The 13696-nt window shown below is 37.1% G+C and overlaps 1 protein-coding gene across 1 annotated transcript in view; it reads left to right on the top strand.

Annotated features, from left to right (window-relative positions):
* alk (ALK receptor tyrosine kinase) overlaps nucleotides 1–13696 on the top strand; it is a 582818-nt gene that overhangs the window by 284618 nt on the left and 284504 nt on the right. Inside the window, exon 4 of the mRNA XM_055155128.1 lies at nucleotides 1956–2087. Within this exon, the coding sequence (XP_055011103.1) occupies nucleotides 1956–2087 (132 nt within the window). The remainder of the gene's footprint in view (nucleotides 1–1955; nucleotides 2088–13696) is intronic.

The raw sequence follows: 13696 nt of genomic DNA, 5'->3' as shown, positions 1-13696 counted from the left end.
ATCTGTCCTCTTAATTTTGCTTTTAAAACTGCCCCTTTTACCCCTTAATAAAATGTGTTATACATCTTTTTTTTTTTTTTCAGTACAACATGTTATTTCACAATCTGTTGCTGTAGTTGTGTCATATCGCGGTAATAAAACGTATAAGACCAGAAATACACATGGAAAAAGAAAACTGAAAATAAAGTTCACAGGCTTTCATGTACAAACAGCATTTTGGACATAAAAAATAATAATAATAAAAAATAGGGCTTTAGCTACAGAAGTACAAAATGCCAAGTCTGTAAGAAAACTAAAACTAACCTTATTGCCTCAAAACCAAAAAGAAAAAGTGCAATTGCCCCGTGACTTTCCTGGTGCCAGTCATGAAAACAGCTCATGTCGGGTCCAGGGCACAAAGCCACATCACTTCCTTGGGGGTTCCATGGGGTTTATTACATTTGGATATGGACATTTTGAGTGAAATAAACCTTTCAAATAAAAATAAAATGCTCAACTACGCAGACCAAGATGGATAATTTGCCATTTATTACAGAAATAACTGCACTTAGAGCAACTTTTTCAATTGTTACGAACACAGACGCTCAGATTATCGACCATTTTGACTCACTTCACTCTTTGTCAAAGTTTGGGCCAATCAAAATGAAGGGAGTGCATGAGTTTGGCTGAAAACAAAGTTCCTGTTGGACACTTAGAGCTGAGATATGCTTGGAAAGCCAAAAGTCTTATCTTTCAAAACCAAAAAAGGTAAGTTTTTATCTTTTATGGTTGGAAAGTTATACTTATATAAACCATATTCACAGGTGATATATACAACACCATGGGTCTGGAAGGGTTAAAGTGAGCATAATGGGCATGATTCAGCTCCATTCTCTATGGCTTCAGCCCTCAGGTCTAAAAAGCAGAGCTACGATAGCAACAAAAATATAAATCTGACGTGAAGTGAGTTCTGAAGGCAACATTGAGAACTGGACCACACAATTTATTTATTGCAAATGATGTCAAAATCTCATCTTGTCTCTTTTCGCGAGGAACCAATCTCATGTCTCTTCTCGTCTTGTCGGAATTGTCTCTTATCCCATCTCTGTAGCAACACAGTGTTTTACCAGGACTAGTGTCGAATTATTTAGAGATTGTGGCACCATGTTGTTGTTCTACAATTTAGCAGCACATTCATCCATGCTATTGCCAATATTACCTTTTCCCCTGCTGCCATTAGTTTGTTGGATTGCTATCAAGAGAACTCAATAAGTAAGAGGTAATGGACATTGTTAGAACTCTACAAGGTATAGTGCAGATTGCAAGATAGTTACCTGACCAGCCAGAACCACTTATTTTGACAAAACTTTGCAAATACAAGTGGACCTGGATCTATAACCTTCCTCACCGATTTCAGAGAGCATGATTGACAGACAAATTAACCAATCAGAGACACATTGTTTGTTCGCGTCAAAAACATGGCTGCAAGACAACATAAAAGATGAAGAAGCAGTGCAGATTTTTACAGAACCAACAATCAAAGCACCAAACTATTATTGATCTCAGGTAGAAGAAGTTTTATAATAATTTTCGAGAGGATGTCGTACTACAAATTAGCAGATGTCGATGGATCGTTTCTAGTTTGGACAGAAGATTTTTACTCTTTAATGTAGAAGAGACTAGCTGGTCAGGCAAGCAAGATAGAGGTAATGTATGCATAATATAATATAGCTATGAAATCCCAAAAAGAATGCATGCTGCAAATAATTGTTCATTGATTTCTGTGACAATGGTCCTCATAGATTGAATCATTTCACTGTTTAAACTGAATAACTAAAAATAAACTATTGACATGGATGTGCAACTTTTTCCACTATACTTTTTAAACTTTTAGCATGTTTTCTTTCCTCATTAATTAAACAGCAATGTAAGTGTCATGAGTCCTCATTAGTAAAGCTGTATTTGTCTGTCCCCAGGCCCAGAGCAGCAGCAGCAGCAGGACACAGCCCCAGAGTACACCTGGAGCATCGTAGCAGCCGGGGACCGTCACGAGAAAACTGAGAAGAAGTCAGGAAGTCCACAGGGCTGGGAGGAAGGTAAGAGCCAAGGTATCACATTCCCCTTCGAAGGGAATTTCATTTTACAAAAAAAATTTTCAATCAGTCTCTGTCTCCATGACGATTCCATTCTATGACAGCCATGTTTGTGTTCCAAAGTCTATATGTAACTTTGGATGTTGTCGATATAATTGTTTGTGTGAATTTTCAAGCTGCAAGTGAATATTTTGTCTAACTAGGATGTGTCATAAGTAGGAAAATGTCCTTGCAACATTCTATAATCCAATAATATTTAATACAGATGGGGAGGAGCTAAAATAAAATGGTTAAAATTATTTTCTACTGTATTATAGCAAATTTTTGGCTCTAGTCATCAGAGGTGGGACCAAGTTGTTGTTTTGCAAGTCTAAAGTAAGTCTCAAGTCTTTGACCTTAAGTCCGAGTCAAGTCCCAAGTCAAATACAGGCAAGTCAAAGTCGAGTCTTGAGTCACTGGTCCTCAAATCCAAGTCCAGTCCAAGTCGTCTGCTTTGCGCTTCAAGTAATTTCAAGTCTTTAAACCAAAGTACCAAATACAGGTTAGATTTTTGCTATTTATATGAATTTTAAACTAAATAGTTCTTTAAAAGTCTGGTATATTTATATATGAGTATTTATATAAGAGTCATAGAAATTTTATTTTTCCTTTTTAAATGTCTTGACAAGAATGTGAATTATTACAGTCAAAACAGAAAGAATTAAGATTTAAGAGCTTAATGTGGCCATACCAGCTTGCCAAAGCCTGATCCCATCAGATCTCAGAAGCTAAGCCGGGTCAGGCCTGGTTAGTACTTGGATGGGAGACCACTGGGAAAATCAGGTACAACTGTTGTTGTGCCCTTAGTCAAGACACTTCACCCACATTGCCTAGTATGAAAGTGGTGCGCGTGAGTGATGGTGGTGGTCAGAGGGACCAATGGTGCAGATTGGCAGCCTCACTTCTGTCAGTCTGCCCCAGGGCAGCTGTGGCTACAGTAGTAGTATGGAGTGAATGAATAATGATCTTGAAAGCGTCTTTGAGTGTCCAAAAAAGCGCTATATAAAACTGATGCATTATTATGAATATTTTAACAACAGTTATTTTGTCATCTAGTCCTAAGTTTTTGTCTATTTTATCAAGTCAAGTCTCAAGTCTTAAAAATAGTGACTCAAGTCTAACTCGAGTCCAAGTCATGACTTGCAAGTTCCCACCTCTGTTAGTCATTAATAGAAAACATCAGGTTCAACATTTGTTAATTTACTTGAATTTTTCATGAAAATGCAATATAATCAATGTAAAAACTCTACTAGGATGGCATCATCACATTTAATCCAAATACAAAAAAAAATAAAAATTCAGAAATGTTTTATAGACTGAATATTCGAGCATTTCTCAAACGTCAGCTCTTACTCTAATACTGTCTGTGGTGTTCTGCATTGATCGTAAGTGATCAATTGATCACTCGAAATTCTCATTCACTCGTGTGGAAGTTAAAATAAACTTACTGTAGCTCAAATGTTGTTTTCTGGTTCTACTAAAAAACTGTTCTACTAAAAAACTGTAACATCACAAAACATTTCTCATTACCAGTTTCACACCTTTGTTTTCTTTCGTATAACCATAACATTTTATTGATTGCATCCTGTCAATTTTTCTATAAAGATTATCTATTAGCCAGTCCACACCATCAAGTCCCTGCTTTCAAATCTCAATATCCTTTGGCATCATTCATTTCCATAAAGCTCGAGATGAGAAAACGGTGTGTGTCTGGTGTCCTGAGGTGATGAGTAAAATGAAGTCGGACAGAAGGGACTATTTATTTCCTTAAATGTTTTTGCCGATCACGAGCAGGCAGTCTGACACCAAACAGACTGCGTAGAGAAAATGAAAAGGTGAAGTGTATTGACTGTGGTGAGGGGCAGATTGAGTGGACTAAACGAGTGAGTCCAAAGATGGGAGGAAGCAGCACCTCTGGAAAACGGTGCACCCATTTGGAACAGAGGGCTTATAGAAATTCAATGCAATGTGATCCTGTTTGCGAAGAAGGGGTAAATAACATTGTTGAGGTGGGGCAGGCTGTCACTGTCAGATTTTGTTGGAGTTATGTGTGTATTTTTTGCATCATTGTCTATGGAAAACAGACTCATGATTATTTTATCATTTTTTTACCTATAGATTTTGAAGGTGCACTTTGTAACTTTTCATGTATAGGGTTATAGTTACTTAGCCAGGCTGGTGCCACCTAATGCCTCCACTCAATTTAATTTCTCTAAAGCAACTAGGTCAGGAATCAAAATACACTAGACGGTTTGCAAGAACCCCAGAAGTTGTAGACTGCGCACTGGCCAATCAGCAAAGAGCTTTGAAGCCATGATGTCAAACTTAAGCGCCTGTCTGGGTCCCTTTTGTGGTACAGCACAACAGTAAACAGAGCGATCGAGATTGATGTAGACGAAGACAGACATTCTGTGTTGGCAATGATTTCCGAGATCGAGGATTTAAAGTCGGAACAAAGAGAATGAATTGGTGAATTTTATCAAGGGGAAAGACGTTTTTGCCCTTCTTCCTACGAGATTTGGTGCATTACATACATCACGACCAAATAGCAGTGATTTTTTAAATAAAAAGAGTCCCTGCCTATCATCGACAGAATGAATCCTAATGCTGTGAGACGGTTTCCACGAAGTAAAACCAGCTGATGAATCAGGCCTATAGTTACTTACATCCTTGGAGATGTTATTACTTTGCCCCTGGTATTCCAAAGTATGGCATTAAAGTTTTCAGTTTCCATAGAAACAAGCCACCAGGGCAATTTATAGGTGAGATCTGTGAGGAGGCGACCCCACTCACAGTTGGATGTCACAGCATGTTTTTAAAGGTATTTTTTATCAATGAAAACACCCATAATCAAATAAATGCAACTTATATATTTTTAAAACTGTACTGTGGAACATTACCGGCAAAGCAATAGCATCTCAGTAGTTGTACCATTATCAGTAGATTTATTGCCAAATGCAATGATAATAAAAACATTTTTGATAGAATTTCCAAATCATAAAAGTGGCAGTAGTACATTAAGGCTTTTACTGTTCAGAGTAATTCAGGTTGAAGTAACAATATTCTTACTTGTGTAAAGGTTTTTCACTCCCATTAAGAGTGTCGTTCATTTTGACTTCTACTAGAGGAAAATTATTTATCAGTAATGTTCCCTCTCGTTGAGTACTGTTTTGTGTACTGCAAATGTCCTGCAAATATGCAAATACTTTCCTTACTAACTGAAGTAACAGTTGAAATGCAGACAGACTTTTTTCCCACCGCTTTTACTGAAGACAGACACAGCAGTGGTGTATATATATTTGCATTATCATACTTCAGTGCCAGAGTGAGACGATAGATTTGCTGTGTTTGGAATAATTGTGCATAGAAGGCCTCTGTCTTCGCACCTCTCTGTGCCACTCGCAATTTAAAGCTATGGAAACGAGAGATGAATACTTAATGACTGTCATCAGTGAGCAGCCTGTTCTGAGCGCTACCAAATATGGGCAACCAAACTTTAGCTGTAAAACAAGATTTTCAAACTTTTAACAATGCTAAGAAAAGACTAAACCTTGCTATCTCGGACAGAAGATACAGAGAGAAATAATAACACATAAAAGTAGCAACTAAACCAATTTAGATCTGAACTAATTTATGAGCCATTGTTTGTGTAACGAATCAAATTATTTGGAATGTACAGAGATAAACACAACACAAATTGATAATGCTCGTAAAGGTGCACTAGAAACATTTTTGGTGAAGAGTCTACTGTTTGCTGTTACCATTACCAAAACAAGTCACCAGTCAAATCTATGGAAAAGCAACCCAGCTCACAGCGGAAATACATGTTTCTTCAGGTAGAAATTTAAAATTGAGAGGGGTAGGTGAAGCAATAACTCCATGCAAGTTGGTATACATTTCATTATGCACCTTAATTTATATTTTTTTCTTTCTAAATACCATAACAAAAAAAAGTCCTTTGCTGTTCTCATATTACACAAATCATCACTCTCAAGTTCAAAGTCCATATTATAAATATTTAAACCTTCTGAACACACTTCCTTTATTTAGCACAAAAGAAAATATTCAGTCTAACACTTTTATTCATGATACCAATTTTCACCTTCTGCCTCCACGGTGTGTATTGTGTAAACACACATAAACCTGCCTGAAAACGGTGCACTTCCCAATCGCTTGCACAGTTACAGGGGCTCTTTCATTGTTGTGCGGAGAGCTCGTATTGTCAAGTACACAATAGCAGTCCAAATCAAAATAATGAGGATGAATCTTGCAGGAAATTTGTGGAACCAAGGAATGGAAGGAAGAAAAATGAAACAAAAAAATAATAATAAAATAAACTTTTGATGTGTGAAGACTTCAGCCGCATGTATTGAGTGCTGTGGAGAATGCTTTGAAAATGTTTTTAGTTACAGAATACTGAGCACCTACACTGAATTGTATATATAAATAAATGTAATATATTGTTGTAAACAAGTTCTGCTTTCTGAATAATTTCACACTGAGTTGCATTATATTATGGTGTACAAATTACGATATGATTAGAAAACACTTTTGTTGCTTGCTGTACATTTATTCATCACTAATTAGAAAAGGAAAAATCACACATGCATTGACTGAAAGAGTGTCGTTGTAGTTTATCTTAAAAGCCTAAATAATCAAGTACTGCAATGTATTCATTTGAAGTAATGAAAGTAACTGTATTCCATTAGAGATACTCAAAATGTATATTTCTTTCAGTATTTAACTGTTAATTTGTAAAGATTTGACATAAATAACCAGACCTTGTTATATTTACCTCTTATGGCTGGACTGGAGGTGGGTTATAGAAGCAAAAAAAAAGATTGTGGCTGAACTTTAAATCTAATGAAATGCAAGTACACATATGTATAATTATTTGTTATCGAGAGAACGTGGTTGATAAGAATTGACTCCATAGCCAGACAATAGTAAAAGAAATTTAATAACATCAGGATGTCTCATGTTACATCTTCTCGAGCGGCCCAGGGAGGCCCAGACAAGAGAAAACCATCAGTATTTATAGTTTTATGATAATGAGTAGAATGGGCGTGTGTACATATGAACCCTTGGTAAAGAGAATATACATATAAGGCAAAGTACATATATGAAACTCAAGTGAAAAGGAGGTATGGAGAAATCAGTTGTGTATCACTTAACGAAAACACTAGATGCTCTAATACATGGCAAACAATGTTGTAAATGTAACACACATCTGGAAAGTAGCAGAGGAGGATTTCATGCTTACAATATCTGTATCATAATTAGATATAAACTCTAGTTATTAGCGTTAAGGGCGTTAATTATGCTCACACGTTCATAGCCACTGGGAAAAGTGTCTATGGATGTGTAGTACAGGCCATGGAAATGTTCATTTTACAGTCCATATGAAAATGAACACCTAAGTATTTATTGTTACGTATCCTCGTCCATTGCTTTAAGTAGGGATGCACTGATACTGATATCAATTATTATCCTGAAAATGTAGCTGGATTGGGTATCTGTTCCATAATTAAATATAATATAATAAGACTATTTATAGACTGATTTTGTCCTAGAATGTCTCATAATGTTTGAACTTTTATTCATATTAAGCTGTTCTGTAGTAATTTGAAGGATAAATAACAGTTACAGAACACAATTGGATTTCGATAGTGGTATCAGAACTGAAAGTCTGGCTCGGTGCATGCCAAGTTTAATTACTGTCTTGCTATTTCCGCAAAATCAGACTTACTTTGCCAACAGCTTAATCAGTGTGAATAGAAGCATAACCTTGTCAAGAGTGAAAATGTCATGCCACAGGATAGATTTTTGCTAAGCTTCTGATAGTCTCATGGCCATTTAGCAGTTTCCTTTTGAATTGGCACAGTTATGGAGTCGTACTTTGTTCGAGCACATTGAACCCCAAATGTATTAATCACAGATGTAGCTGGGAAAAAAGATTCTTCGTGTATCCCCTGTGTTACCTTGTTTCTCTGGTTCAGTTCATGTCTGGCGTGATGAGGGAGAGCACGGTGCAGAGTTCTTGCCGGAGTCTTCACTTGTAAAGCCTTTTTTACAGTGTCCCAAGGCCCCCGGGGAATCATATCTGAGCCCTTTCATAAGGACAGAGCACCCCTGTTCCACTCTATCCGACCATAAATTGCTGATTTGCTGGTAATACTCAGATAATAAAAGGTGCTGATAAAGTTTCTTGAAGTTAAAGTTTGAAGAATGAAACTTGTTATAGCTGAGTTTTGTGGTGAGATTGTATTTGAAAGGCTGAGGGCACCGCAAACAGCCAAACAGAAAACCAATTCAAAGCTTTTACCTGTGCCCAGTCTCCCTGTAATGAGCAGTGATTAGAAGTGATTATTTTGAGTGAAAAGTAATTTTTTCCACTTATCTGTTTTTGAAAACTTAATAAGCCTGATATCTGCAGGGGAAGAGCTTTCAGGTAGGCCACCTCTTTGGCATGGGAGCACCAACAACATTAGCTAATGGCTGCTTCCGAGAAAACACATTTGGCCTTCAAGCCCTCTGAAATAGTTTAAAGGAACACAGGTTATACCGCTTAGTTTAATTTATGAACTAAACTGGAGCGCTTCTTTGGTGTGATGATTGCAGTTCCAACCTAAAAACACAATACAATTTAAAGACATATTCCACACTTAACTACAATGAATCTGATTTGTCCTGTAGATAATAATAATGTATTTCTATCTTAAAGTGACAGTTCGGAATTTTGGACATAGGACCTCATTTCCTAGTGAGCCAGAGTGTTGGCGACGTTTGGAGACACTTTTTTTCACATTCCATCCAGTCCTTGTATTTGCAGAGGTCGCTGGTGCTAGGCTAGTGCATGTCAATGGCCATAGTTAGCCTGCCTCTAAAAACAGTCTTACCCACTCCACAAAACACCCGAAGCAAATCTATTATTACACCAGACTGTCCATGTGAATGTCTGTGTTAATAGAATAATTTTAGAAGTAAAACCAAACTTGCATTTGAAGGATTTATGTCTGAGCAGCAGCAGTGAGTTGCACTTCCTGACAGAAAGCTTGGCAGTGGCGGACTGATATATGAGAAAATAGTCCCTCAACATGCAACGATTCATGTGATTGTTAACTTAGATTTATTTCAAAAATTATTCTATCAACACGGACATTTATATCAACAGCCTGGCATAATAATAGATTTTCTTTGGGTGTTTTGTGGCATGGTAAGACTGTTTTTAGTGGCAGGCTAACTATGGTCATTGACATGCAATAGCCTAGCACCAGCCACCTCTGCAAATACAAGGACTGGAGGGAATATTTCAAAAAGTGTCTCCACATGCCTCCAACACTCTGGCTCACTAGAAAATGAGGTCCTATGTTCAAAATTCCGAACTGCCCCTTTAATATGGTAACAAAAGTCTCATGCTGTCGCTTTTACTGAATTTAGGGTTGCTTCCTGAAGATCTAAAGAGATTCCAAATCTCAGTGAAAACTATGAAAAAAAAAAGATAATGGCACATCTGTTCTGTGTTGTTTTTGGTATGTATTTTAACTAATATTTGACTAACTATTGTGTATTGTGGTCCAATCATATAACTTGGGCTCCTAAAATGACATTTGTTTTAGTTTTATAATTAAGCTCAATCATATCCCTGGAATGAACACTACCAGTCAAAAGTTTGAACACACTTTTTTCTTTCAGTGTTGTTTTGTTTACATTTACTATTTTACTTTTTTTTTTGGATTTCAGTTGGTACAAAAAAAAGTGTAAGTGCAAAAAAAAAGTGCAGGGTGCAAAATGAAGGCAGGCAGCAGTTTCCTCTCCAGCAGCAGAACACAGACTGATGTTTGGAGGCGCCTTTTATCTGCTCTGACTGATTGGGTAAAACTACAACAGCTAGAAAAATTGTAAAAATTTACATTAGCTTAAAATCTTGATCTAACACGCCATAAAATAAACCCAAAACCAAATAACTATTAAAACTCAACCATATACATAAAAAACATACACCAATTAATTTTTAAATCCCATGAACCAAATAAACCTGCCCCCTGTGCAATATATTACACTTGGTTCAGTTGGGAACCTTAAAAGGTGGATCTTGTTTCCACGGGACTCTTTTAGAACCTGGACAGAAGAAAAGGAGGTAAGTAAAAAGCTAACCACACCATTCACAAACACATAAAACATTCCTTAACAGATATATTGCAACTTATATATTGCACTACCCAATTTAAAAAGGTAATTGGTTAATTATGTCTCCTTTTCCTTCAGGGACCAGCACTTGTGGGCATTAGGCTCTTGATGATTTATTTGTTGATGGTTAACATAGTTGATGCCTTAAGTTTGCAACACGTCTTCAAATAAAACTATAGCCATCAGTTTCTTAACTGTAAAAAATGACCTCTATGTGTCATTATTTTTACATCCACTTAACCTCACACAAGAGCCAGGAAGCATTCATGTATGAACAACCCCACTTTTTGCTTTGTTAAAAAAAAGTCAGGAAGTGATAATCTCTCGTCATGAAGCAGGTGGGTTATAGGTTCATACGTAGATGCTCAGGTCGTTTGGTTACAGTGGGTCTGCTGCTTCATCTGGGTTAAGTCCTGCAGGCTGACGGTCGGGCAGAGGGGCAGAGGCCTCTGAGCTGCTGCTCACGTCCATCTGCTCTGGAGTGGACACCTCCATGGCCTGGTCCTCAGGGGGCTGTGGCCTACCCCTGTGAGGAGGGGGTCTAGCATTCAGGGCCAGAGAACTTCACCAGGCTGAGGGCTGTTCTTTAGGGTAACAAACCAGCCTGCTTGCTACACTACCTTTTAGTTACATAAGAAATACATCAGATGAAGCAAGGTATGTGGAATTATGTAAAATAGACAAATTACTCAACTAAATATGCTTTATATTTTAGATTAAAATTCCTCCCTTTGCTTTGTTACCGGTGCTGCAAACCCTTGGCCTTCTTTCAACTGAAATGTTTTTCACTTCCTTGTCAGGGTCGAGGAATGTCATGTGTCCACAGCAGTGATCAAAGCTGAGGGTGGCTATTTTTAAAAATCTGAAAGTTTGAAGTTATTTTGAGTTTATTTTTGTTTACTGTGTTCCACATGTGTTCATTCTTTTGATAGCTTCAGTGAGAATCTACATTGTAAATGAAAAAATAAATAAATACCTGGAGTTGTTTTGTTTTATTCACACATGTTTGAGTAACCCTGCATTATTAATCTGTCTACATCTCTAAAACTCAAAATGCTCTGTTCCATCTTGTGATGTCATGAAACAAAACTAAACTCCAGGTATGTTTGTGATAAGGAAACAATATTAGAGCATAGATCAGAAAACAGAGCAATATTGGCGCTTTAACAACCAACATTTGGCTCTTGTCCTTCCATCCTCCAGCCTTCACCACAACAAGCTTGGTTGATTACCACGTGCTAATGAGCTGCTATAGATTAGCCTGCACTGCTTTTCTGGTTTCATTGATGGCTGAAACCTTGAGGACCGCTCCGAGCCAAGAGGTGATGCCATTATATGTCCTAGGACCATTTTAATACACCCTTTAACCTTGATGTCCCCTTCTCCAATGAGCTGGCCGCCTCTCCTCCATCTTAGGTGTCAGATATGTCATTGCTGGGACCCTGGCAGTCATTTTATTGTCAATAGTTGGTCCGACCCCTTTGAACCTGCACCTTTAATTAACTGCTCTGACCATAAAGAAGCAAGGTCAATGGAGCATGCCCAGTCTATAGTATATTGGGATTATCAATTTGGGCTTTACGGCAGGGGTTAGCGCGGAAAGCTCTTAAATGGATCGCAGTCAGATTCAAAGCTTTTTGTCGATTATACGAGGCTGATTTAAATATTCGCTCCTCTGCCCTGACAAGCTCTTTCTCACGTATATTAAATGAGGGCAAGATGAATGGTTTGTCAGGTTTTCAATGCAGTTTTGCTATTTTCGTTTGTGGGATTTGACGTGACTGAAAAGGATATGCTTTAAAGGTCCTACTGTATATCACACAAAATGGATTCTTATGAGCGTTAAGACATGTTATAATGCTGTTACCTCCTCAAAAACATAACCAGAGTTGTGTTTTGTTGCATTCACACATGTTTGAGCAATCCTGGATTATATATCTGCAAAGTTCAAAAGGCAGTGTTCCACCTTGTGATGTCATGAAGCGGTAGTTTTCAACTTCACAGCTCCTTTAGTTCAGTTGAAATGGTCAATTCCAGGGCTGAAATGATACAGATGATTCTCGTGAAGATGTGTGAGTTAATTAAAAACACAGTGCAGCACTTCCTGTATTACAACATGACATCACAAGGTGGCACAGTCAGTTACAAAGAAGAACACAACCAAAAAATGTGCTGTGTGAATGTGTGAATGAAACAAAACACAACTCCAGGTATGTTTTCCATGAGGAAACATTATAACATACATGATGAAATAGCGCAATATAGGCCCTTGAAAGGAGACGCTCTTTTCTTCATGATGAAACTATAGGATGAAACTATAACGTGCATGGATTATTGTTTTACACGGGGGTGGGTGGAGACAGCCTCAAATGCAGGGTAATCCAGGATTACTAAAAACAATGCATGAACCAAAATACAAGTAAACTAATGATGCGGGAGCACCATTAGACCATAGTTAAAAGCTCACAAAAGTACATTTTACATAACATAAATACTTAAACACTGCAGGCTAACTGGATATCCAAATTAGGGGTACGTTGCTGCCAGTTTGCTGTTCCCTTACCAGCAAATACTCATAATTGAAATATCCCCTTAAAAATAAATCTTTTATTTTGCTCCATACCAAATATTGTAATTTCCACTTAAAATGGTTATAATAAATATTCAGTTAACTTTATTTATATTATGATATGTAAAAATGAGATGCCATTATTTATTTTGTTAACATTTTCCGTCTTTTTTTCTTCTCTTTTTTTTTTAAACATACAGATATCTTAAATACTTGTTGGAGATGAAATATTGATGTGACATATGTATACATTTTAACATATAAATCTCTGTCCATTATAAAACATTTACAACATCATTTTTGCATGTGACTGTGCGGTTGGGGATATTAATGCCTTGTGTAAGCTGTGGAGACATTGTCAATGGTGATTAAAGTCACTTTTAAATTTAATGAAGCCTGCTTAAAAAGCAAATAAGACCAAGAAAGCAATTATAGGCACACAGCACCTTTCAAAAAATGCATAATTAGGCTAATGTATGTAGACTTTCCAATTAGACCTCCTCGTCATATTTAAGAGGTCTTCAAACCTAGTGTTTTACACGATATACGTCACGGTAGAATGAATACCAACTTTTAAAGATAAGTCTAAATAGGAAAATACTGTGCATTTGTGAGCATAGTGGCTGGATATTGCTTTGATTAAAGAATAAAATGCACAATTTTCCATTTCTCCTGTGCAGTAGTAGCAGTGGCGTTAATAACAGTAGTGGTGATTAGGGATGGGCATTGGGGATGTCAAATAATCGATAATTGATCATTAAGAATTTCATCGATCACGTTCATTTTTAATCGAAAAACCAAATGTAGGTTGCTGTGCGTAGTGTAA

The sequence above is a fragment of the Boleophthalmus pectinirostris genome, unplaced genomic scaffold (assembly GCF_026225935.1).
Source record: "Boleophthalmus pectinirostris isolate CB_2022bp ecotype Guang Dong unplaced genomic scaffold, ASM2622593v1 HiC_scaffold_10, whole genome shotgun sequence".
Lineage (NCBI taxonomy): Eukaryota > Metazoa > Chordata > Actinopteri > Gobiiformes > Gobiidae > Boleophthalmus > Boleophthalmus pectinirostris.
Note: the sequence above shows the minus strand (reverse complement) of the source record. Positions and strands in the feature narration are given on the sequence as shown.